The 27657-nt window shown below is 43.8% G+C and overlaps 1 protein-coding gene across 3 annotated transcripts in view; it reads right to left on the bottom strand.

Moving 5' to 3' along the window:
• The window catches only part of LOC121875132, an 82879-nt gene that overhangs the window by 19954 nt on the left and 35268 nt on the right, over positions 1 to 27657 (bottom strand). For all 3 annotated transcript variants that reach the window (XM_042379516.1, XM_042379515.1, XM_042379517.1), the window contains 2 exons: positions 26740 to 26799; positions 13709 to 13805 (listed from right to left, as the gene is read on the bottom strand). In XM_042379516.1, coding sequence (XP_042235450.1) covers positions 13709 to 13786 — 78 coding nt within the window. In that variant the 5' untranslated portion in view covers positions 13787 to 13805; positions 26740 to 26799. The remainder of the gene's footprint in view (positions 1 to 13708; positions 13806 to 26739; positions 26800 to 27657) is intronic.

Below are 27657 nucleotides of genomic sequence, written 5' to 3'. Positions count from 1 at the left end.
AACCCATCCACCCCACTCACTTTACTCCAACACAATTGACCAACCATCCATCCACTCATTTGCCACACTACAATAAACCCACAAAACCCTCGACATAAAATAATCTACAACCCCCAACAACAATTTACATAACAAAAACATTAAATTACACACTTAAGACCCCGTTATTTCTCGGTACCACAGCTATTTACGATTCTCTATTTACAAACGATATCAGCACTCCCCCAACAATAGACTAAACAATGCCAACATCTAATCAACAATGGTTTTAGTATCCACACAAAAGACAATGGCTACAGAATGAATAAGGGAATAATATAACTTAGTAAGCAAGCGCGAGAAACAAAAGCACGAGGCAGTGGTGTTTAAGGTCTCAAGGGAGCTCCCGTGGACACTCGTTTACAACAATTTCTAGTCACGTTTAGCCCGTCAGTACCTGTCCTTACCACCGTCGCATAATTATTTATCTTTCACAAAATCCTTTACAAAGATAATTAATACTTCATAATCAAAATCCCGTTAATCGTCAAATTTAGTTAAGTTAGGTAAGGTTAAGTTAGGTTGGGTTGGATCTGGTTAGATTAGGTTGTCTTCTGTACCGCTGATTTGAACATTTTTGTAATACTGTACATGAATTTTTTAAGGATATTAGAGACTGTGTGTGTGTGTATGTAATAAAACACCCTGAAAACCTAACCCAACCACAGTCAGGTGATGCGCATGAAGACAGAATAAGGAGGAGGCAGCTGACATAACCATTATTTAAAATACACACTGTAATACCACCCGCGAACTCCAGCTTAAATAACAAAACAGTATCTTACTTTATGCAAACCGTATTAATAATTAACTACGTAAATAAAACCTTAAACCTGTGATTTGTTTTTCTTTTTTACATGCATCACGAGAAAATAAAATATTGTCACCAGTATCATAACTTTCAGAAAATTTACTTCGTTACACCAGAAAAAAATATTGGAAACTAATTATTTTCCTCGCACAAGTAATATTCCACACAAAGGCTTAAACATTACGTAGGTAAGAGTTAATATTATTTATTCAGAACGTAAAAACATGAAACATAACCAGCGCGGTTAAAAAAAATATATATGAAATATAAAATAAAAGTTTGTTTAATAATATTTACACAAACTTTCTCACTATAAAAAAACCAGATATAACCTAGCTTCCTACCATATAATTTTGACGTGTAAAAAGTTTCACTATTAACACGAACATTCAAACTGCAAAAAAATAACAACGAACCGTCTATCCAGTGAATTGAAAAAGTGCTGGCTACCCGTGTCTAGATTCCATATTTGATTACCAATGGGATATGAAACGATCTACCCTTAGAGGACGATGCTTAAGATCTAACCCTTAGGGAGAAAGGCAGAATACAGTGTCAAGGAAGGTAGGAAAGAGGAGGAGGAAGGATAGCTGAATCTGGCTGGCGTTACAGGGCGTGGAAAGGTAACACCATCTCGAGGTTGGTTTAAGAGACACACAATCGACTTGGCTGCGGTAGGCTTCTTCATGACCAGACAAGAGAAAATTCCATTATATATGACAAACCTGTAAAAAAAAATATCCCGGGAAATTATTTAACTGGCTTTATAAACAAACAGTAATATAAATACGAGTCGAAGGTTAATGTTTAACCAGCAAGGGAGAGGGGAGAGGGGATACACCATATTACGGCTTTAAGCTAATAATGTTAATCTTGTTTCCGACGCGCCGAAAATATCACACCCATCCTGACAGTAATGGCCTTGGCTTCGGCTTCAACCTTACATAACATTACTACTGGGCATTAATGTAAATGTTGGAAGACGATGATGATGATGTAAAGCATAACCCAAATGACAGATTCGAGACGCCGACGACAGTGATATTTCTCAGCGTTCACCACTAGACCACCACGACCAAACCACCCCCACTCGTGTACACATCTCAGGTGTTTCTCAGTACACATACACTTGGCCATGTGTACATCAGCTACTTATGACCATCAACCTCACAAAATACGTATACTTCCATCACTCTATCACTGACGAACATAACTATTTCTCCCCCTTATGGCCTACTAGTGACAAGTCCTTCACGTTACTTTTATTCATTGAACTTTTGCCCTCATTACTGGTACTTATTAATGTATATTCCCTTTCTGTAATATATAACGAGACAAAAAATTCCCAGAAATATCCTTTCGTAGTTGCATGGGAACCGACTCGTCATGTGACTGCTGAGGTCTACGTGAATATAATTACTGTATCATAATACCCAAGAGGCCTAGAACAACTAGCGGGGACTAAACAAAATCCCCTGGCTTTTCCAGGTTTTCCAGCCCCAATAAAATTACCTGGCTTTTCCAAGTTTTCCAGCCCCAATAAAATTCCTGCCTTTTCCAGGTTTTCCAGACCAGTAGACACCCCGAGTCTATATTAAGAAAATGCATCTAAAGGCGATTTAAAACTTACGGGCTCAGCGTAATTGACTTTTTAAATATTTTTAATTATATCAAAGGTCATTAATTAACACTAATTACGCGAATTTTAAACTGTGAACCCAGATCCTTAATCAGTATGTAAGGTAGTACCTTTGTTTATACAGTAAAGATAGGCCTACACCAACTTCATTTTAAACATTTGTACAAATTATCTGTGAAATAGTATCGGCAGCAGTCAAAATTAGATCATTTCCAAAACCATGGTATCTGGTGATGTTAAGGTATTACTTCACCGAGAGTTGATTCTTCGACCTTTAAAGGGATTCTGATGTCTCCCCTACCCGAGTATAACTGTTTTATGATCACATCTGAGTCCAACACGCAGACAACACCTACACCCATGTGCCTCTGCCTCTACACGCTGCCTACTACTACTATTCACAGATGAAAATATGAAATAGTTTGCCTTTGCGTTACTGTATTTAAGTTAGTTTGACCCGCGTAATACTAGTGAATTTTCTTTCTGAGATCATCAGTCCCGTGTACATGAATAATAAAACAAACATATCTTGATCATAATAGTCTCACAACCTCTTTGTCCTTCACTTTGGAGAGAACAATCAGGCGGGAAGGCGGAGGGCGTGGCCAGAGGATGGCTCCTCCTCTCTTTGTTTTCAAGACAATCCCGCCTTTTTTCCGGCGGACTCAGCGTTGGCAGACGCCTTGGTGTCATTCACTGACCCCCAGCGATGCCTTGGTCCTGCGTTTAGGGTGCGTGAGGAACCCGGTTGGTGGTGCCAACAAGTTGATAACGTCACACCCACCTCTGCCAAACGTCAAACCTCCCCGCCTTCCCTTGTAGTCATGATATACTGTACCAAGGCGCCGCTAACAAAGTTCATTACTCAAAGCTTTCTGTGTTGTGATGCACCAAGACCTAAAGAGTACCATGGACCTTGTGCTGCACAACAAAGAACATACATTATGCGTGTTATACAAACTCACATTTCAAGGATAATTAGCGGTCTTCGGTACAAGCTGGTTGATACTTAATGTGGGGAAATTACACATATCCACCCCGTACAGTGCCTGGGAAGGCCAGGAAATGAAGGTCAAAGATGAAAGTAAAACGAAATCTGGAGTCGTTATCCGTTTAGAAATATCAAGCAAACTATTGATTTTTTACAGGAGCCTCCTAGTACTGCACGACTGAAGGTGGCAGTTCTAAAACGTTCCATCTGTTCTAACCGCCTAGGGTATGGGAATTTATAACAAACTTGAACTGTAATAATTTTTCCCAATTTTATCATTTGATGGGATTTGTTCCCGTGGGAATATGTCCGTGGCGCGGAGGAAACTGACACCATCCCAGACACAAACAATTTGATGGCTGAGGGATGAACTAAGATTACTTGCGTTTAGGGCGAAGATTCCACGAGTACAGACAGATAGACGGATACCAATAGTTACTAATAAGTGGTTCCTCAACTTAATAAGGAGTTCCTGACAATGGTGTATAGACTAGCGATCGTCCCATTATGTAAATGGTGACTTTACGAGACGCATCCAGTAACCAAACTGAGAGGATAATATTTGTGTTTACTAAAGTGTATCAAATAGGTTGGTGTCTGTCAACTTTTATCACCGCTACTCTACAACTCTATGTGCCCTTAACAATATCTCGAGAACATTTACCCCCAGCCTTTTAACGTAGTAGTCACAACTTATCTGTGGGTTGTATTTATCATAGAGGCATTTTTTGGCACTAGTTACCAACACACAAGACATACTGCTCAATACACCAAATGAATTACAAAGCACATACACCTCAGAATCATGACACACACACACTAAAATCTAAGCCTCTCTCTCTCTCACACACACCAGGTCTTGACAAGTGGTGTTTTTTTTACCGACAATATCTGCAGTGTAGCAAGTGTGTTGTTGGCCGTAGCTAAGAAACATGGCTGGGCAGCGTACAAGATTGATTATATTTGGTTAAATTGGTTAAATACAGACCTATAAGACTATAATCTCTTGAATTTAATCCAATGTTATATAATTTAATTTATCCATGTTGTTAATTAAACTAAATAGTGCTTATATAAAAGTTTTCACTACTTTCATTAAAAAAAAACAAAAAAATCCAAGAGCTTATTTGAAACTCCTAACATAATTCTTGAGTAATAAAACCTAATTTGTTTACACATTATCCTACCACCACTTTTGCATGATCATTTCCCTCCCAAACGCGAGTTGGGTAAATCTTTTTCTTCCGGCGTCCAAAACAAACCGTAAATTAAACGAAAAGTATACAGAGAACTACCTAACCCACCATAATTATCTGTAAATGCTATCTTTAACGGAATAATCAGTAGGTTGTGAGTTTACAGCTTAGTATCCTAGTCCGTCCTGGGAAGATGCCACGCCACCCACCATAAAACAGGAAGAGAAGCGGGAACTTTATTTTAACGAGTGGTGTTGCTGGAGGAGAAATTCCCACATTCACCACACAGTTTCCACATTGTGCGTTCCTGCGAGAAGTCTCTCCTACTGCTGGTGGTGGTGGTGTTCATGTGCAGTGGCGTAACACAGCTGTTACCAGGGCGAGCGGGAGAGGCCTTTGTTATGATGGCCTCCATTTGTATTCCCGCCAAACCTCTCGTCACTGAGATCACCTTTGCCATTCTCTAAGACAATACCATCTTTTTTATATTCGTAATTAATCTAAAAATATTAATTGGGAAAAATATATCCTTCGTGTGTAACCAATTTGTAACTATGTCTTGATAATTGTAATGGCGCATTTATAGTTTAGAGTAAAATAACCTTGGTATTCTATCACACTTACCATCTAAAACCGATACAGTAGTCTAGTAGAATCAATTTTTAGGTCGGAAGTCACGCGTGAATCACCCTCACTAACCTAACACCCCCCCCCCACCTTCTCTCTCTCTCTCTCTCAGACACACTTTCTACACACCCCAAAAACTATGTCCACACTATCACCATGCCACTGTAAACAAAACGCGTGTTATTGTGTGTCTCCCTACCACACATACTGCCCTTAGCCTAAACACAGCCCTTCCACCACACACACAAAGGCAGATCACAAGCAGCTTATATTGTCCGCCTATACACCACCACTAATAAGCTCTTTCTCTCTCTCTCCAGCCTACACGTGTTACCTGTGTGTGTCAAGGATCTGCCCTACACCAACGCTGCTTCCTTTCCAAAAACTAATCGTCCTCTCACCTCTCAACCTAATCCACCCCCACCCTACCTAAGCCTTTCGTGTTCGTCATAATGAATACCAATTATTATTATTATTATTATTATTATTATTGCTGTAGTTGTTTCAGTTCTATTATTGTTTATTGATATTCTTCAAGTAAATCTCTATCGCTTTGCCTTGTATATCAGGTTTGTCTTATCTCTTACCGAGTGAGGTCACCTGGCCCAGTGCCACTTTGACCTGACCTTATTAAACACACACACACTGGACACTAACCCACCCGCTATTGTTGGAGTGCATGAGTCAAGCGAGCGTCTGTATGTCTTCACTTCTGTCAATTCACCATTAACTTAACGCTTCAGCAACTGGTGCCGTGTACACAATGGCGGATAATTTCCGGCGTCATTTTATTATTATTAGACTTTAAAGTTATCCGCTCAGCTAAACATATTCCCTTGAGGTGATGACTTGGTGAAATGGACGCTCAATATTTATACTCCTCACCCACACCCCTCCTACACCCACACACCCCTCCTACACCCACACCCCTCCTACACCCACACCCCTCCTACACCCACACACCCCTCCTACACCCACACCCCTCCTACACCCACACCCCTCCTACACCCACACACCCCTCCTACACCCTAATTTTAGTGGTTAGGTTACGTTAGGTTAGGTTGTGGTGTATTTAGATAAACTGACTGGGTGTCCACACTGAGACACACACACACACACACACACACACAAGGAAGTTGAGTCTGACGGCCACAACACATGGTGGTCTATTACTCGCCAATGACCTTGTTGGTTTATTGTCTACACACACACACAGTCCAAACACACACTACCCCCTACACATGCAAACAAACATACATTTACACCCACACACAAACTCACACAAAACAAACACACACACACACACACCAGAAAATCCTGTCATACACCAATTTTCTTCATGTTTACCTTTTTAATACACACAAGGGAGAGTTTATTCATTGCCAGGACTAGAGGTGTGTGTGTGTGTGTGTGTGTGTGTGTGTGTGTGTGTGTGTGTGTGTGTAACAAGACCAATTCGCAGCCATAATTTACAAACATTCAATACACTCAATGGTTCCCTTAAGTACGGACAAACAAACAAAAACAACACCCAGTTATATAGTACAGTCTCTCCTCGCTTTCGCCGCCATCTTGTTTCTGTACGATACGTTCTCACTTCCTGGTAAAAAGGAAACAAAACAGGTGTGACGGCTGGTATAATGTACGCAGGTGTGACGCCCGGTCAGTACTGTACAGGTATCACTAGTAATGTCACGCTGGACCGTTACCTAACTGCTGGGGGGGCGAGCAGATGACTATAACGGCGGGAGGCAGGGGGGGTGAGGTAAGGGAGGGGGTGAGGGAGGAGAGAGGGGGGTGAGATGAGGTAAGGGAGGAGGGTGACATATTACTGCAATACTGACAACCTGCTTGTGTATACCGACCACAATACTGTCACATACTTTTGCTATAACGAACGAACGAGAGAGAGAGAGAGAGAGAGAGAGAGAGAGAGAGAGAGAGATTGTTGTTGGCTTTGTTTACTTTTGGCTAAATAAACATTAAAATTTTATCATGACGTCAATACTTTAATTCAGAGGATGATGGTGATGATGATGATGATGTGCTACTTACCGACAGTGTCACCGCCACTTATTTCGCCCTGTAACACCGTCGTCGTTACAGCCTTAATATCACTCACCGTTACGTCCTGTGTATATGTATGGTAAGGTCACACACACACACACACACACACACACACACACACACACACACACCACGAGGAGGACCTTGAAGGAAGTGGTCAAGATCAACATCGACTGAACTTTGAAGACATCATTTACAGGAGGGATGGAGGGAGGGAGGGAGGGAGGGTCATGGCATCCCTCGTATAAGAATATTTACTTGAAAATACAATACTCAATCGTGGCCACAGTTAGGGATAGACGGAGCAAGAACGGACAGACGGATATAGACACAGACAGAAACGGATGGAAGCTGGACAATATATACCGAAGTTTAACCAATCCTGTCAACACTACACCACCACACGACACTACCACACCATCACATCATACACAACGCCACCGAACCATAAACCACACCACCAACACCGACCACACCATTCAGGTTTAGGTAGACGTGTCACCATTACCGGGGTTAGGTTAGGTTGTGTTAGCCGAGGATAATCTCGTACTGTCAACTTGTAGAGCGTGGAGTATTGTACAGAAATATGACGATATTATTTCATGTTCCAATGTGTAATAATTCAACAAGTAGTTATATACGCATTTGAGCAAGGTTGAGATAGTGTGTGTGAGCGTGGTGGTGTGTGGGGGCGGCCGTCACGCTTTCCACCAACCCCCGGATGGCGCTAACCCGCCCACAGGGGAAAAAACGCCAAAAATCTCCACAAATTCCCGCCACATATCGCTATAATCTGTGGCTACCTGTTGAGGTCGCAAATAAATTAACCTCAAGCGTAAACATATGCTCGCGGTGTTTTCAGCTGGGTGGCTTTTAAGATCAGAAATATCTAGGTGTTACCAACACCATCATTAACGCGTCACACCCGCCAGTTCGGGACGGTCTCACGGCAGCTCGTGATGACGTCACGCACCGCTTGTTATTTCTCTACCAGCGTTACCAACTTACCGAGCGGCTACTGTGTTTACTATTACAGATATAGTCTGCAGGAGGAATGTTGACCAAATATACTATTCCTTATACTACAAGTACATAAATATATCTCGCTAAAATGTTTACTCAAAAAAGGTTAAAAATGTGATAATGCAAAGCGTACACCCGTTGGTAGTGGCGGTGGAGCCAGCCTGGCATATGGTGCTCTGGACATGGGTGAGGTCCTTCACCACCGGGCGAGCAGTGTGCCTCCATCACACCACTAAAAGTAAAAGGCTGGTGTTGAGCATAAAACCATTACTAATTTACACCGTCTACCATAAGCGAGTTAGGCCTGGGAGTCCGCCGCCGCTGAGGGGAGTTTAGTCAACCGAACTCATCATGCCTGACGCTACACCGTGACCTGGAGGAACACTGAGGACCCAACCCAGTCATAAAAAACAGTAAACTGGGGGAGGCTCTGGCCGGGGTGTGTCTATAGTCCAACACACTCTGCTCTACATAGCTTTAGGACACACACGGACGCTCTGTTGGTCAAGCCTTGTCTGTTGACCAATCATCTAGACACGTATCTACGTCTAACTGGCGATCACCTGAAGATTGGCCACCCTCACCTTATATCACCTACTGATTAAATGGGGGGGGGGGGATAATCGTCAGGTGCTCCTTAATTGGTAGGACACTGAGGGCATCAAGCGTGTTGATTGGTGGAGCTATTTCGTCATTAATCATCAGTTAGACAAACGAGCTCGGTGATTGGTGGAGAGCGTCTCGTCTTACCACCACCAAGTGTCTCGGTAGGATTGTTAAAACCCTAAAGTCGTTGCGTCATGATGTTAAAAGCAAGATTAAAAACACTTTTTCGACTGTGTACTGTACATGACAGCGGAAGCCAACACAAGATTACATATACAAAATCCTCAACACCTGGTCATTTGCATATTACCCCCTGCGCCCCCCCCCCCCAGTCTCCTACCTGGGCGAATCCTCCTCCAATATATCTACATGATCCAATGTGTATTATAACACCTATCCACTCTATCTACATGATGAGCCAATGTTAACCTGTATGGCAGAGTACATAACCATCCACCTATCACTTCTTCCCTCCCTTTAAAGCAGACCAGTATGGCTGTATAAACATCTATCTATCTCACCCCCCCCCCCTTCCCTCCCTCTGAAACGCAGTAAGTTAAGTGAAGGTCATGTCATGCTTCTTCTCTGGTGGTTCAAGTTGTAACAAGAGCTTCCTGTTGATTGGTCAGCATGATGGGGGAGGCAGGCGGGGCTCTGGGTGGAACGTGACAAGACTCTACCGTAAACTTAACATTGGTATAAATCGTTTAGTTATCGTTTAAACACTTATTATCTCTCCTTTAATGTTCATATACCTTCACAATATCAAACTTAAGAGATTCCCAGCTCTCAATAATTCTAAATATTTTCTGGGACGGGAAATTCCAACGCCGCCTAGTAGCGCACCTCACACATTCTTCACGAAATATTAAAACGCGAGAACTGGGGAGTGTAAGGGCGGTTAGTATACAGTTATGTAGCTGTGAGCGATGTATAATGTGGGTAAGGTGTAGAGCCTAGGGAGGAAGGGGGAAATAGCTGGAAATAATAAAAATAACAATAATAATAATAATAAGAATAATAATAATAAACATTCAACTCGTTATTTTTTTGTTTTCTAATCGTCCAGGTAAACTAATTAGTATCGTTCAGTAACTATAATTACCCCTTTTCACCTAAATAACTTCGTTAATTACCTAAGTAATATTTTTTTTATCCAAGTGACTGTTTTTAATAATTCAAGTAACCATAAATTATACAGTTGTCTTTTCAAGTATATTTCTTATATAGTGTGTCGGTGTTATATATTACGAAATAATATATACGCTGTAACTGTTCTACGAGGTCTCCCCCCAGACGACCTGCCAACTCACCACCACCATTCTTACAAATACGTTATCCAGACCGTAAAGATAACACAACGTTCAGTTTTATCTCGATTTTGTAATGTTTATATTTTATCCAACACGTGTTAAGTTAACCCAAACATGTTAAAAAATAAACCCCAACACAGGCTGAAAACAGAAATATCCTGAATTACTTAAAAATTACACAACTTGGATAACTAAAACCACATGTTATCTTCATTACAGCTCAAATACAGGTATGTTATCTTCAATACGTAACAGAAAACACCAAAGCAAAGGCAGAATGAGACTGGAATACAATCTTAACTGAAGTAAAAAAGATTAATAATAATAATGGGGTTAGTGTCAATTGATTTTTTTTATTACATCAAGAACGCTGTGGCATTGAATTACCAAAACATGACATCAAGATCTCATACGCCTGGGAAGGTTAAGGGAAAGCGATGATGAATACTTGAATAATGTACCAATAAAAAGAATAATAATACCAATAATATTCGTAAAAAAAACAAAAATAACACTAATAGTAATACAGTAATAAAAATAATAAAAACAGACTACTGCACAATACTAAGACATTCCAACGTAATAAGGGAATATACTAAACATGCACACCAAGATGTTTCCTATCCTATTGTTATTTCTTTACCGTGAGTCTTTAACTGTACTTCCACACGAATACAAAAACACTAAGTACCCTAAAATTACCCCCTCCACCCCCCTCAAAAAATAAGTTCCCCGTTACATAAGAAGAGAGCATCGTCCCCCCAGCCGTTCGCCTATTGGTCAGGAATCACAAGTGGAGGAAACTGAACGCCTCGCCATCACTTCAACTCTGTTCCGGCTTGATGCTCCTTCCCTCTTTTCTATCTCATCCTTCTTTTATTTTTACGTTTTTTATTCTCTTCTGAGGCCGTCACGGTATCCACTTGTCTACAGGCGACCGGTGACGCTTATACGCTTAGTAATGAGGCGCTGAGATGAGACAAAATACATACCGTTACGACTATGCTGGTTCTTATATTATGACTGGCCACTCGCAACTCCCGCACGGCCAAAAAATGAAGAGAATTCCAACGTTGGTTCTCACGTCGTCTTGATTTACACATTTTTTTCTACTTATGTATATTACTTCATCACACATATCCTAAAAACTGTGTATGTATGTGTATGCTAATTCTACACACACACACACACACGTGCAAGCCTCCTAACGTACACACACAAAAACTATTTATTCGCTTACACTGACGGACCATCACACCCACACAAACAACGCCTCACGTCCACCTGCCTCCCCACACACACACACACGTTTGCACACAAAGAAAAACACACACAAAGACCGAGAAACAAGACCCCCCTCTCCCTGACTCAGCAGAGGCCGTGTAAAGGACCTCTTAAAATCGGCCTCAGTCATAGTGTGTGTGGCTTAAAGACCCACGAAGACCCCCCCCCCCTTCCGCTTCTAACGGTCAACAACTTGGAGGTTAAAATGTTGGCGCCAAAAACTAACTCATTACTACACGTTGTCCAGTCATTTTTCTTTTTATTTTGATTCCTCCGTAAATCACTTCCAACTTTTAGTGTCAGAATTCATACACCGTAAATTCGTATGTCTCTTAAAATTTGTAATTTTATACGTGACGCCAGAAACTATGTCAAGGCTTTTTAAGTCTTAAAGTTGGCGCCAAAAACTGAGTTACCGCTTTTAGAATCCTTAAAAAAAAATTGGCGCCATTATAAAAACTCGCATGAGAGTCGTTTATGAGTTCGTGCCAAAAACAAATATATTTCCGTTTCTATAAGCACGACAGTTTAAAGGTTGGCGCCAAACAACAAAAATATACAAATAAAATAGTTTCATCCTTTAATTACATTACAACTTTCCTCTAAAACCCCACACAACTGTAATAATCACTTAAAACTAAAACAATAAACTCACTTAGGAGTTTAATAATACTACTACTATAATTTATCTCGAGTATTCTTGTGTACTTAGAGGGCTACTGAATTGATGGGTTAATATGGTGTTTCTTAAAAACGATGGGCCGCGGCTGTGTGTGTGTGTGACAAACCTTCGTCTTAACCGCAACAACACGACTACTGGAAACTAACCACTCCCCCTTCCTCTCTTTCCCACGGACACCCCTCCCCCACGGACCGCCATCCCTCTTCCTTCCCCTCCTCATTCTTACCCCTGTACCCTTCGCCTCCTCCTGTACTCCTAAACCCTGTCCTCCTCTCCCCTCCCCCCTTAACCACAAATTTTACAGGAAAACTCTCAAAAGTTTTAAGACAAAGTTCTCAAGAACCCGTGGGAGCTTCCGACTCTCTCTCTCTCTCTCTCTCTCTCTCTCTCTCTCTCTCTCTCTCATACGAACCCTATACTATAATGCCTTATGTTAATACCTATTCATATGCTCAGCTTCCCCCCACAGCAAGGAATCACTCGGTGTACAAGGGTGAGAACGAAACCCTTACGTAGCAATGTGTGTTAAATGCTGGTTATGGTAGTACCTCTTGTTGTGTGTTACGGTTTATAATGTCCTGTAAATATAATAAAACTAATTATTACTGTCATCATTACTCTTGCATTTATTATTAGTAGCAGAAGTATGATATAAAGTTCTACTAAATCACTTAACTACATTAACAACACACACCCATCGTTCTCATTTCACTTAACAATATTACTACAACAACATAATGCCCCAGGTAATATTTTCTCTTCAAACATTTCACAGAGTTGAAGGTTGTGTGATACATGAACACCTTCTGTCTCTCTCTCCCCTCCCGTCTCTCTCCCCTCCCGTCTCTTCCCGTCTCCCCCACCAATACACACACCCTCAGTTGCCTATAGTACGTATCTATTCTTTCAGTGTTTGCTAAAATTTATGAATACGTCCAAAAGTTTATTAAAATTTATGAATACATCCTAAAGTTTATTAAAATTTATGAATACGTCCAAAAGTTTATTAAAATTTATGAATACGTCCAAAAGTTTATTAAAATTTATGAATACATCCAAAAGTTTATTAAAATTTATGAATACGTCCAAAAGTTTATTCAAATTTATGAATACGTCCAAAAGTTTATTAAATTTTACGAATACGTCCAAAGTTTATCAATTATTTCCAATCCATTTCCCCAGCAGAACAACACAGGGTCAACAGAGACCAAAATTCATGGGCGACACTGTAGTTACCTGTATAGAGGTGAATCTTCCTTACCTGTACAAAGGTGAGGAACACTCCAACCTATAACTGGAGATTATAAGGGTGTTGACCTGACTGTATAAGGGTGAGAATAGGGTATAAATGTGCACGTTTACCTGTATATGACGATGATTGAACGACCGTGCACATAAGGGGAGGAACAGAAATGTGCACGTGTACGTACCTGTATAGCAAGGATGGAGCGGGCGTGTTCGTGCACCAGGTACGTGAACGGGCCCGGTACAGAGACATGGAAGTCCATCACACCACCACTGCCGCCCCTGTCCGAGTAAACATCTGTCAGTCACCATAAACATAAGATATAAACATTATACAAGAAGATGTCAACAGGTAAACATTTATCAGTCACCATAAACAAGTAAACATTTATCAGTCACCATAAACAAGTAAACATCTATCAGTCACCATAAACAAGTAAACATTTATCAGTCACCATAAACAAGTAAACATCTATCAGTCACCATAAACAAGTAAACATCTATCAGTCACCATAAACAAGTAAACATCTATCAGATGTTTACAGTCACCATAAACAAGTAAACATCTATCAGTCACCATAAACAAGTAAACATCTATCAGTCACCATAAACAAGTAAACATCTATCAGTCACCACAAACATAAGATATAAACATTACACTAGAATATATAAACCTGAACCACTCACCATAAACACAGTATAAACATTACATATATCATAAGGGGTAAACATAAACATTGGTCGTTCATTGATAAACATTGATCATTTCTCTCGTTCATTTTAAACCTTCATATATATATTTTTTCTAAACACGTAAAAATAAATAAAATCTATACCTACTGTAACTCACCTAATCTATCCTATTATATTCTATACCTAACCCAATATAACCTAACCTAGCATAATCTACCATAATATAACCTAACCTAACCTAGCATAATCTACCATAATATAACCTAACCTAACCTAGCATAATCTACCATAATATAACCTAATCTAACATAATATACCTAAACCTAACCCCAAACCCAGGTAGTGTTAGGATATTTAACCCTTTGATGACGATGATTTAACCCTTTGAGTAGTATAATTTAACCCTTTGATGACGATGATTTAACCCTTTGAGTAGTATAATTTAACCCTTTAAGTAATATAATTTAACCCTTTGAGGACTATGATTTAACCCTTTGAGGACGACAATATAACCCCCCTGGACTCAAAGGGTTAAACCAGGTGAAATCAAACTAGGGGTTGGGACGGAGGGGGCGGTTTATCTTCAGGTATACCAACCATTAATTAATTTCCTTTTCTTTTTACACCTGTTTGAGCATGATCCAGGTGAGACAATAAGAGCTGTAGCCATAAAGTGCCTTGAGCCACACTTGGTAAAACTCTCAGGGCTCGACAATCACCTCTTATTCAGGTCGAGGAATGTGAGTATGTGTGCTGACCTTAATTACATAGGTTCCACAGGTTAAGTATTATTATTATGATACCTTTAAACACCTGTATGTAGCTGGGAATTCATTATAACCATCATAATTAACACCGGATACAACTATAACTTTATTTAATCACGTCACAACTATAACTACCAGGACCTAACAACAACCCTCCCCCCCCCCCACACCAAACCATCCCTGACAAGCACGTCTGTCTACACCTACTGTAACTCAACCACATCTAGCCTTAACAATACTACTACTACTAATTTACTACTACTACCACTACTACTAATTTACTACTACTACCACTACTACTACCAAACACAGCCACCACCAAAACAGTTCTATAACCTAAGGCAGCTGTGTACTGAACCAAGTGTTGAAACTGTCTTCTCTTAGTCATTGTGGTTAAAGTGACCAAATCGTCTCAATGTTATCACAAGTATGGTCACGTTAGAGTCTTTACACAATGTTACTGATAATACCACGGTCCACAGATCTGCATGTAATATGGATGATGATGATGATGATGATGATGGTGTGTGTGTGTGTGGATTACTTGAAGATTAGTCTCTAAGTGCCACGCCCTCCTTCCCTCCTTCGACCAATCAACTCCCTGTCTCCATCACTCAACCTTCCCTCCACCAACAAATCCCCTCCCCCCTCTCTCCATCACCCAACCTTCCTCCTCCACCCCCAAACCCTCTCTCTCCATCACCCAACTCTCCTCCTCCACCCCCAACCCCCTCTCCACCCCCCAACCCCCTCTCCACCCCAACCCCTCTCCATAATCACAACCCTCTCCTCCATCAGTAGAAACACTAAGAGCATGTGTCACCCGGGGGCAGGTTATCACAGGACCTTCAAGAGACGGGAGAAAGTGTCGACGTGTGCTGAGGGTTCAATAAGACACCCAGAGTCCTTAACCTGTAACATATAAACCAGGTCTTGTGGCTTATTGTACTTATACTGATTATTAGCCTCTACAACAACAATGGCTTCTTGATAGTCCCCCCTCCCGTTTGTATTGTATTGTCATCATCTTGCCGCTAACGTAACCTAACCTAAGATAACGTAACGCAACACAAGATAACATAACGCAACATAAGATAACATAACGTAACATAACCTAGCCTAAACTAAGCTAACCTGGCTGTTTCATCTCATTTGGGGTCGATGCTGCTTCGTTTTGGTAAGTCATATGTAGATAATCTCAGCCATCAGCCCCAGATCGTTCGCGAGTGACAGACAGACTACGAGGAGGTGAGCATAACATTCTTCTACCTTATCACCGCCACGATATGATGCAACCAACGCGGCGGCCTTCAATAAAACCAATCTTTAAAAGTGAGAAGTAAAATAACTGTGAGAGAGAGAGAGAGAGAGAGAGAGAATGGTAAGGTCAGGCAGTACAGCAGTCGCCTATACAACAGGTAAACAATCAAATCAATACGAGCCAGGTAGTTCTGACACACACACACACACAAACAAACACACACACACAGTGACCTACACAGTGATTGTTCCGCCAGTCTTCTACCCCCGCCCCCACAAGCACATCAACTGATTGCCCAAACGTAAACAATGAAACCCGTGACGTCATGAGCAAAGTTGCCAAAGAGACATTTATTCTCAACTCCTCAGCCCATTGTCTGACAGTCCCTTGTTCTAATCCAGTCCAACTTTTATTTTAATTCGATTCGTGTTACCTGCTTTCAAAACTATCCCAGTCCAACTAAGTAATCGTCTTTTCCAATCAATTTACACAAAAATAATCTGTAAATCTATAACAAAAAAATAATTACAGTAATTGGCTCATATATCGGGGTCAATTAAAGCAATTTGTTAATGAAAAAATACCATATTTACATTACTATATATATATATATATATATATATATATATATATATATATATATATATATATATATATATATTGACGTACAGATTAAAATACACATATACAGTACATATCAATACACACATATGCGTCGTCAGTATGAACAACATCGTCATCATCCTTGTTTGGAAGGTGGATATGTTCACAACAACAACAAAAACTATAAACACTCCCAAAACAAGAAAACGTTCACAAAATAGCAAACGTTTAAGAGAGGAAACATTTAAAACAGGAACCTAAACACAACAATAAACGTTCACAACAGACAGACCCCCCCCCACACACACAAACAGGAAACGTTGGTCACAGAGAAACGTTCACACGACAGTAAGAGACACAAAGAAGGGCGAGATAAGAGACAACCACAACACACACACAAAAAGGTAGGTCTCTCTCTCTCTCTCTCTCTCTCTCTCTGAACAGGTATACCAGCCCCTCGCTTACCTGGGCAGGAAACACGATAACAATGTCAAGGAACACCTCACTCTTACTTGAAATTGATCAAGCATTACCTTCACAATCCCACAACCACAGTACCACCACCACAACCACAGTACTAACACCACAACCACAACTCTAGTACCACAACCACAGCATCACCACAACCGCAGTACCACCACAACCACAATCTCTCACCTTTATTTAACTGACCAGACAGGTACTTAACTATGACACACTCGACAGCCTCACAGTACCACCACGACCACCACACTAACTCTCGCCTCCACCTTGTCCCTACCACCTGCCCCCCTTCACGTGATACCTCAGATGACTACACTTCAGTTGGCACGCGTCATATGTCTTGTGGCACTACATGACGTCATCACTGTCAGCTGTCAGACGTTATCCCGTGGGCGATCCTGACAACACCTGGCTTAGTGCATTTTAATGAGTACTGTAAAAAATCTAACCTAACCTAACCATAACAACCCAATCAAACCTAATGTAATTTAAGCTAATCATAACCTGACCTGACCTGACCTAACCTAACCTAGAATACACTCAAATAGACTTTAAAGTGTGTGTGTGTGTGTGTGTGTCAGCTATCTTAAGAATGAAGGTCTTGGGTCATACACCTCACTCCCCCCCCCCAACTTGGCACCATGGCCCTCGGTGGCACTTAACATCCCTACCATAGTGACATTCATCATCGTTGGCACTCCCTTGGTCACGTACGCGGCCCTGTGACACGTAGGAGACAATGCTCACGTATGCTCCACCCAACACGTCAATATTATGCTCCGTAAGGTTCCAGTACTAATATTAAGCTCATTATAAGGCCCAACCACACCTGTTAAACACAATGCTCACATATGCTTCATCGACGAAAATTATGCTCGCAACTCCACATAAAGCTCATGCTCACTCTGCCAAATATCTTCACATTATGCTCACTGTGGTGCCTGTGTGTGACATTATGCTCAGCAGCGGATTTTGAAAGGGGAGAAAAGGGAGGAGGAATGAACGTAATGAAGGAGGAGGGAGAAAAGGGAGGAGGAATGAACGTAATGGAGAGAGGAGGGAGAAAAGGGAGGAGGAATAGACGTAATGGAGAGAGAGGAGGGAGAAAGGGAGGGAGGAATGAACGTAATGGAGAGAGGAGAGAGAAAAGGGAGGAGGAATGAACGTAATGAAAGAGAGTGTGAGAGGGCAGCATCAGTATGTGGACTAATCAGTGGAGGTGGTGGGCGTGGCAGTGAGGGAGGAGCATGTTTGTGTGGTGGAGGGAGGGAGGGAAAGGAGGATATATAAGGAGGGAGGCAGGGGAAGGGGCTACAAGGGAAGAGCACCCAACATGACCGAGCTGGCGTGCCACTCTTTCGTGCGTAACCCTATCTCTTGGGAGGGAGGGTAGGGAGAGAAAGGAGGGAGTGTCGATGGAAGAATTTTAAGGGAGAGACAGACAGACAGACACAGGAACCACACCAAACGGAAAGATACACACACACAAAGTTACTTACAAGATCTCTCCTCCTTCAACCTCCCCTACCTCTCTCTCTCACAACCTTCCCTACCACAACCCTCTCTGCAACCTTCCCTACCAACCTCTCTCCACAACCTTCTACAACCCTCTCTACCACAACCCTCTCTACCACAACCCTCTCTACCCACACCTCTCTACCACAACCTTCCCCCCTACCACAACCTTCCCTACACAGCCTTCCCTACAACCTTCCCTACCACAACCCTCCCTACCACAACCTTCCCTACCACAACCTTCCCTACCACAACCCTCTCTACACAACCTTCCCTAACCCTCTACCACAACCCTCCCTACACAACACTTAGAGATTCAACCCTCATATTCAAAACCCCAGAGGAAAACATTTTACAAGGAAGCCAACCCCACACGCGCCTACCTGCCTACCTACCCCTCCCAGGTAAACTGAGACCCCTGTGCCCCCCCCCACCCCCACCACCACACCTGCTGTGGACTTCTGCTCCCTCCCTCCCTCAGGTGGTCTCCTCCAGAGTGTCCTTACCTGGGCGCACCTGATTCGTCTGTCTGCACACCTTCACCACACCATTTCTCTCTCTCTCTCTCTCTCTCTCTCTCTCTCCACACACACACACAAACATGCAAATGTACATTAGGCCCGTGTGTGTGTGTCTAAGTTCAGTCGTGACTACCCGCCCCTGTTGTTATTGGTTATGAGGAAAAACAAAATGTTCCCAAGAATGTCAGGCCCCCAACATCACCTCACCCCCCTCCTCTCCTTCCCCATCCCTATTCTAAATACAACACCCAGGAATATCCACCGCCACTCACTATGTTAGGTTAGGTTAGGGTGTGGTAGGCTGAACTATGTTTGGCTACCTTAGGTCAGTCAGTCAGCTATTCTATACTTCAGTCAGTCAGTTAGTAATTCCGTCAGTCAGTCAGTCAAGAAAAGCGTTCATAGAGCTGTATGACGCAACAGCTGGGACAATGATACATACTGGCCTCCATCGACCAACCATCTTGGTAATAACAGTAATTACAAAAAAATAATTATCTCAAATTATTGTCATCCATTAACTGTGATTGTGTGTGTGTGTGGAGAGAGAGAGATGATACATGTGTGTGTATGAGAGATGATACATGTGTGTGTGTGTGTGTGTGTGAGATGGTACATGTGTGTGTGTGTGTGAGATGATACATGTGTGTGTGTGTGTGAGAGAGATGATACATGTGTGTGTGTGTGTGTGTGGGAGAGATGGTGTATATGTGTGTGTGTGTGTATGTGTGTGTGTGTGTGAGAGATGATACATGTGGTGTGTGTGAGTGTGAGTGCCTTATACACGCTTTTCTGCTTGCTTGCCTTCTGGTATGCTTGTGTGAACAGCTGCGTGCGTTAGGAGAGGAGGAGGGGGGGAGAACGAGCGCGAGGAGAGTGAGCGGGAGGAGAGTGGACGTGAGGCGGAGGAGTAGGGATGGGCGTGACTCTTGATATGCGTGCAGTAAATGATGTCTGGACGGCTACTGGTAAGAGGGAGAGCTTTCACCATCACACATATGTATCATCTCTCTCTCTCTCTCACACACACACACACACACACACCACCATCATCACCAACACCATCATCATCACCAACACATCAGCATCACCAACATCACCACCAACACATCAGCATCACCAACATCACCACCAACACATCAGCATCACCAACATCACTATCGATGACTGACAATTTACCTGGGTGATATTTACCCGGTGCACCTTACCTGAGTCACCCACACTAGTCACTACTTAAGCTGTCACACCTATTGACCCACACGACTACCTTCACCACCACCTCTTCTCCTTCACCGCCTCCTGCTTCCCTTCTTCCATTTACTATAAACATCTCTCTCTCTCTCTCTCTCTCTCTCTCTCTCTCTCTCTCTCTCTCTCTCTCTCTCTCTCTCTCTCTGGAAGCAAATATCCTAACCTAACCAAACCACATAAGTTATAGTTTAGGTTAAGTTAGCATTAGGGTGATCAATCATCAGGTGAAATATGCTGGGAGGGTTAGGTTAAGTTGTTGAATTAGGTGAAATAAGCTCGGGGGTGAGAGAGTGTTCACTAACCTACAAGTGACTCCCAAGATCGTACGACACACACTTAGCACCTGGTCAGCGTCCACAAGTAGAGAAATTCACCTCGTTAATTCTGTCAACGTCCATGAAACGGAACTATGTCCCCTGTCAACCCTGTGCTGTTAAACGTGTCCACTGTCAACCCTGTGCTGTTAAAAGTGTCCACTGTCAACCCTGTGCTGTTAAACGATGTCCACTGTCAACCCTGTGCTGTTAAAAGTGTCCACTGTCAACCCTGTGCTGTTAAACGATATCCACTGTCAACCCTGTGCTGCTAAACGTGTCCACTGTCAACCCTGTGCTGCTAAACGTGTCCACTGTCAACCCTGTGCTTCTAAACGTGTCCGCTAACCTAACTTAATCCAACGCTAACTAACTATAACACTAACCTAACCTATAACGCTAACCTAACCTAACTAAATCAAACCTAACCTCTACATTTCGACACAATTTTTATACACAATCTACAGGAGTCTACCCTCGTGATGGTGCCTCTTCTCGTTTTCTTTACATTTGTTTCGTGACGTCAATTATTGTCTTTGTTCTGTCTATGGGAAATTGATCACTTCAAGGAGGAATTGATGGAGGCCACAACTTATGCTTATGTTCTCAAGAGGTTGTAAAACTGGTGTGTGTGTGGTGTGTGTGTGTGGGGGTGTGGTGTGTGTGGGGTGTGGTGTGTGTGGGGGGGTGTGGTGTGTGTGGGGGGTGTGGTGTGTGTGGGGGGTGTGTGGTGTGTGTGTGTGGTGTGTGTGGGGGTGTGTGGTGTGTGTGTGTGGGGGGTGTGGTGTGTGTGTGGGGGTGTGTGTGGTGTGTGTGGGGGGTGTGGGTGTGTGTGTGTGTGGGTGTGGTGGGTGTGTGGGGGTGTGGTGTGTGTGGGGGTGTGGTGTGTGTGTGTGGGGGGGTGTGGTGTGTGTGTGTGTGGGGGGTGTGGTGTGTGTGTGTGTGTGTGGGGGTGTGTGTGTGTGGGGGGGTGTGTGTGTGTGGGGGTGTGGTGTGTGTGTGGGGGTGTGGTGTGTGTGTGTGTGGGGGTGTGGTGTGTGTGTGTGTGTGTGTGTGTGGTGGGGGGTGTGGTGTGTGTGTGGGGGGTGTGGTGTGTGTGGGGGTGTGGTGTGTGTGGGGGGTGTGGTGTGTGTGTGGGGTGTGGTGTGTGTGTGGGGTGTGGTGTGTGTGGGGGTGTGGTGTGTGTGGGGGGGGTGTGTGTGTGTGTGTGGGGGGTGTGGTGTGTGTGGTGGGTGGGTGTGTGTGGGGTGTGTGGTGTGTGTGTGGTGTGTGTGTGGGGGTGTGTGGTGTGTGTGTGTGTGTGTGGGGGGTGTGTGTGTGTGGGGGGTGTGGTGTGTGTGTGGGGGGTGTGGTGTGTGTGTGTGGTGTGGTGTGGTGTGTGTGTGTGTGTGGGTGTGGTGTGTGTGTGTGGGGTGTGGTGTGTGTGGGGGGTGTGGTGTGTGTGTGGGGGGGTGTGGTGTGTGTGTGGTGGGTGTGGTGTGTGTGTGTGGGGGGGGTGTGGTGTGTGGTGGTGTGTGTGTGTGTGTGTGTGTGGGGGTGTGGTGTGTGTGTGTGTGGTGTGTGTGTGTGTGTGTGTGTGTGGGGTGTGGTGTGTGTGTGGGGTGTGGTGTGTGTGTGGGGGTGTGTGTGTGTGTGTGGGGGTGTGGTGTGGTGTGTGTGTGTGTGTGTGGGGGTGTGGTGTGTGTGTGTGGGGGGTGTGGTGTGTGTGTGTGTGGGGGGGTGTGTGGGTGTGTGTGTGGTGTGTGTGTGTGTGTGTGTGGTGGGTGTGTGTGTGTGGGTGTGTGGTGTGTGTGTGTGTGTGTGTGGCAGGCTCTTAAAGCGAGACGACGGTTCTGCCTGGCTCACAAACTTAATAACCACTGTAAGTAGAGACGTCGTGTAGCAGCAGCGGGGGAATGCGGATGTTGTGTGCACCTAATGTTGACGATGATGAGACACACACACACAACACACACACACACACCCTTCCCACCATGACGAAATAATATTAACAGTACTTCTCAAATCTCACCTTTACACACCTACTACCCCCCTCCCCCTCCGCCTCCTGTTCTCATCTTAGAAAAAAAATTCTCAGAAGCAATCACCTAAACGCTATTTATGGGGGATGAGGTTAGGTTAGGTTAGGTTAGGTTAGGTTAGGTTGGGTGGAGATTCATCAGGTGCTCCCTCATTAGTACCTGAGTTATACTGATAGGTGTGAGGACGTATCTACCTGGTTTGTATATCACCTGAAGATTAGCCATCCTTCCTCCTCCTCTCACCTGATGACTTAAAACACCCTAATGTTACCTGGGGAATTGAGTTTGGTGCCTCAATTAAGAACAGACGCCATATTGAAGGTATTAGTAATTATAAAGTTAGAAATAGCAAAAAAAAAAAAAATATTCTTAATTCCACTGCAGAAAAAATACTTAAATCCACAGTTGGGGGGAAAAAAAAGTTCGTGTTATTTCCACAGTTAAGAGGGGGGAAAAATTTAGTATCTTTAACAATCTTGGTATCCCGTATACAGTTCCCGCGCTATCCAGGTAGGGCTTCCCGTGCGAGTCAGTTTTTATCGGTTTTGGCGCGCACCTGACGACAGCGGAAACGACAACAGCCCTCCCCCCCCCCAAGGTCACGTAGACGACATTGGTGAAGGGTAAGACTTCTCGAGTATTAGCGAGACCGAGGATAATCTACCACTGTCCTCTACCACCTCACTACCACAATCAACTAACCACCACAATTAACTAACCACAATCAATTTACCTCCTCCTCCGCCACAATCAACCAACCTTATCCACCAAATGTTGTCCACAATCGTACGTGTATGTGTGTGTGTGTGTGTGTGTGTGTGTGAGTAAAGAGAATAGGTTTACACAATACTTTATAAGTGACCTTCAATTACAAAGCAGGATTAATGCATAGATGATGTCATATGTGAGTATCTAAATCTCTCACACACACACACACACACACCAGCGCAGTGAAGGAGGAGGGATTGAAGGAGGAAAGAGAGAAGAAAGGAAAGAAGAGAGAGAAAAGAAACAGCATGGTAGAACAAGAGGCAGGAAATGAAGGAGTTCAGGTGTGTGGACGTGAAGGGGGGAGGAGGAGTAAAGACGAGAGGAAGGGAAACAGGAGAAGAAAAGGATTAAGAAATGAAACAGGAAGGGAAAGGAGGAGGAGGCGAGGGAAGGGGGAGAGGAAGGGATGGATTGGGAGGGAAGGGGGAAGACTGCACCTCCCACCACCCTCACAGGAAGACGCGCAAGGACCTCTCACTCCCTCCACGCCCCGCCCTCCATGATCACGGGGTGACCCAGCCAAGGTTGTCATCTCCCTTAATCAATTACTGGTTCCTACCTCCATCCCTTCTTCCATCCAGGTCTCTTCCCTCCCTCCCTCCCACTAAGCCTCTGTTCCCTCCCTCCCTCCCTCAGGGTCGTCAACTCTTCCACATAACACCTTGAAGCCCTGACACCAGACCCCCACACTCCCACTCAAACCCACACACTGTCCCTACCACCCACACACACACACACTGTCCTTACCACCCATACACTCCCACCCACACTGCTCTCTCTCTCTCTCTCTCTCTCTCTCTCTCTCTCTCACCCAGGACACGTGGACCTTGGCCTTTACCTGCCCTTGGTCTCAGGGTCTTGCCTCCAAATCACAGGAAATAAAAAATATTATTAATTGTTACACAGGTACTTATCATCACCACCTGTGTTCAGGCCCCTCCCCCTCCTCAGTCCCCCACCAACACCTGCCCCTCTCCCCTCCCTCCCTCCCTCCGTCACGCTTGAATTAAACTTCAGGTAAATACGTGGGAGTAAATCATTTGAGGTGACTTTTATTTTTCATTTAATACTTGTGTTTATTATTATTAATACCACACCCTAGCCACACCACCTGACAAGCAAAACCACACCCACTGACCAGACCACACCCACCGACCACGCCCCACCACCACACCTGATCCTTTACCTGTGTTAGTGATCAGTGTATCAGCCCCGTCCTCCCACACACCTATATATAACTCACAAAAAAGTTACTACTAATTTTAAACTATTTCGCCAGTTTGAATTTTTTTTTCTTGACGTCTATATAAACACATCCAAATTCTGTTGACCATTTGGTATATAAATTAATATGTTTTGTGTTTATATTGTTTTTATCTTTATATATAAATCTTCTTTATATACTTTATCTTTTCACTTATTTTTTATATAATTTGTTTTGTTTCTCGTTAGGATGTACCATACTTTATATTGTTTTGGAATGAATTATGTATTACTATTATTATTATTACGGTCATCACTATTACTATTAATTACTGTCATTACTATTATTATTATATTATACACTACGTCCTCCACAGAGTACGACCTTAGACTCACTTCACTCTAGGAAAACAACTACAAACGTAGAGTTTCACAATGGGGACACACACACACACTTAGGAAAATGGCCATATGAAAGGACCCCCCTCTCACCCCCCCCTCCCGACACACCTAACCCCCCAGTAACACCTGACCTCCCCACGCCCTCCCCAGACACACCTGACCCCTGGCGACCCTTCCTGACTAAACAGACCCCCGGAGCCAAACACTCCAGGTCAATTAGAGTCAACATTGCACCTACTGTGACCCCGGGGCTCTGAGGGGAGGAGTGGAAAAATGAGGGGGGGAAGAGGAGAGGGACTTTGGAGAAATGAGGAGGAAGAGGGAGGAGTGTGGAATGGAAAGGAGGAAAATGAAGATAACTTAAAGAAGGGGGGAGTTGGATATAAAGGGACAAAGAAAGAAGGAATATGAGAGGGAAGAATGAGAGTGAGTGAAGAGGGAATTAGAGAAGAGGGATATGTATGAGGAGGACAAATGTGATGGAAAGGGCAGAGAGGGGAGAATGAACCGTGTGTGTGGTCTTTATCAGTCCCCCCTACACCTACCTATCTCTCCCTCACCCTCCTCCACCTCTCTCTCTCTCTCTTCCTTCTCCCAGTTCTCGACCTTTCTTCTTGCTAAAGGTTATTGGTACTTGCCCTTTCAATCTCCGTTAGCGAGGTTCTCTTTGTTCCGTTTATCATTATTATTGTTGTTGTTGCTTATTCCCTTTTTATTCCTTAATCTTTCACTCCATTTCCTTTTTTTTTTACTTCCTTTCATTTTTCTTCGTTGATTTCCACCCTTCCTTTCCTTCCTGCTTTTATCTTCCTTCCCTACCTCCTTCTTCTTCCCACAACAATCCTACCTAACTATCTCCTCTTCCTTCCTCCTCTTCCTTCCTTCCTCCTGTCTTCTTTCCACTTCGTTCGTTCCTCCTCTTCCTTCCTTCCTCCTGTCTTCTTTCCACTTCGTTCGTTCCTCCTCTTCCTTCCTCCACGATGTTTCTCAAGTTCCTCCTTCCCTTCTTCCTCCTCCTCCTCCACCACCTAGCTAATTACCTGGGTCACAGCGGAAGCACCAAATTGAGCAGTTCCTCTGTCTTGAGCGTCGCTAGTTCCACCCATCCACCCCACCTTCCCTCTCAAGCACACGGATGGTTATGGGTGTGCCTGGGTGGGTGTAGGATGTGGCTGAGTGGGTGTACTAGGGTGGGAGTACCTGGGTGGAGTGGTGGGTGAGTGAACAGGTAAGGAAGTACGGGGGGGGGGTACTGATGTGTTGTGTGTTATGCAGGTAAATGAGTGGTAGGCGAGAGAGCGCGCGCACACACACAGTCAACCAGGCTGGCAATAACCTGTCAGCTACGCAAGACAGTCAGCCAACTAGGAAGCAAGACAGACAGACAGACACAATAGACGTCAAGACTCACCGGGTAGTGTCGACAGGCTCTCATCTCCGGGCAACAAGGGCATCACCGTCGCCTTCCAGCCTGTAAACAGAGAGAATATTTTAGTTACGGGCGTCACAGCCTCTCCAGTGACGTCACGGACACCTCTCTGACGTCATAAATACCAAAGACGTTGTCGACCTATCACCTGCGAGTACTGGAATGTGACGTAAAACACACATCTCGGGGGAAGGATCTCCACCTGGACAATAGGAAATGGCGTCACTTATCCACACGGTGATGAAACAACCCTCCCAGCCGACCTTACGGTGATGACGTCATCCCAACGAGGTCACCAACTATTGCTGGGCCCCCCCACCAGAATAAACGGGGATGACGTCTTAACACCTGACCACGTGGCGTTGACGTCACACCCTACCTGGCCACGCGGCGATGAAGTCACTCCCTGGCCGTACGATTATGACGTCGAATCCTACCATACTCCGCGGTGATGACGTCATCCCTAACCTGACATAAGAAAAAAAGGAGTCTGCAATAGGCCGGTTGCCGTGCATGGCAGCTCCTGTCGAGAGTTACTACCAGAGAAGAAAGAGAGAGAGAGTTGTGTAGGTAACAGGGTTAAGGGCGACGGGAGAGATAAAGAGGAGAAGAGAAAGACTGAAGAGAGGGGGAGGAACAAAGGGAGAGGAAGGAGAAAGAGTAATAAAGAGAGAGAAGGAACAAAGGAAAGGAGAAGAGTGGAAAATGATTAAGATGAGGAAGGTGTCACTGAAATATATCAACTATATTTATCGTAAGGGTTAATTCAAGGTGCTCAAGGGGTCAAGTCATCGTACTCAAGGAATACACAGTTCTCAAGGTCAAAGCAGCATATCAAAAGAGAACCTCGTGTACTGAACCTCTGAACCTCGACAATATCCTGGTGGGGGGGGGGTGTTC

Source organism: Homarus americanus, unplaced genomic scaffold (assembly GCF_018991925.1).
Source record: "Homarus americanus isolate GMGI-L3 unplaced genomic scaffold, GMGI_Hamer_2.0 scaffold36970, whole genome shotgun sequence".
In the NCBI taxonomy this organism is placed as follows: Eukaryota; Metazoa; Arthropoda; class Malacostraca; order Decapoda; family Nephropidae; genus Homarus; species Homarus americanus.
The sequence above is the reverse complement of the archived record's forward strand: the minus strand, read 5'-3'. Positions and strand labels throughout refer to the sequence as shown.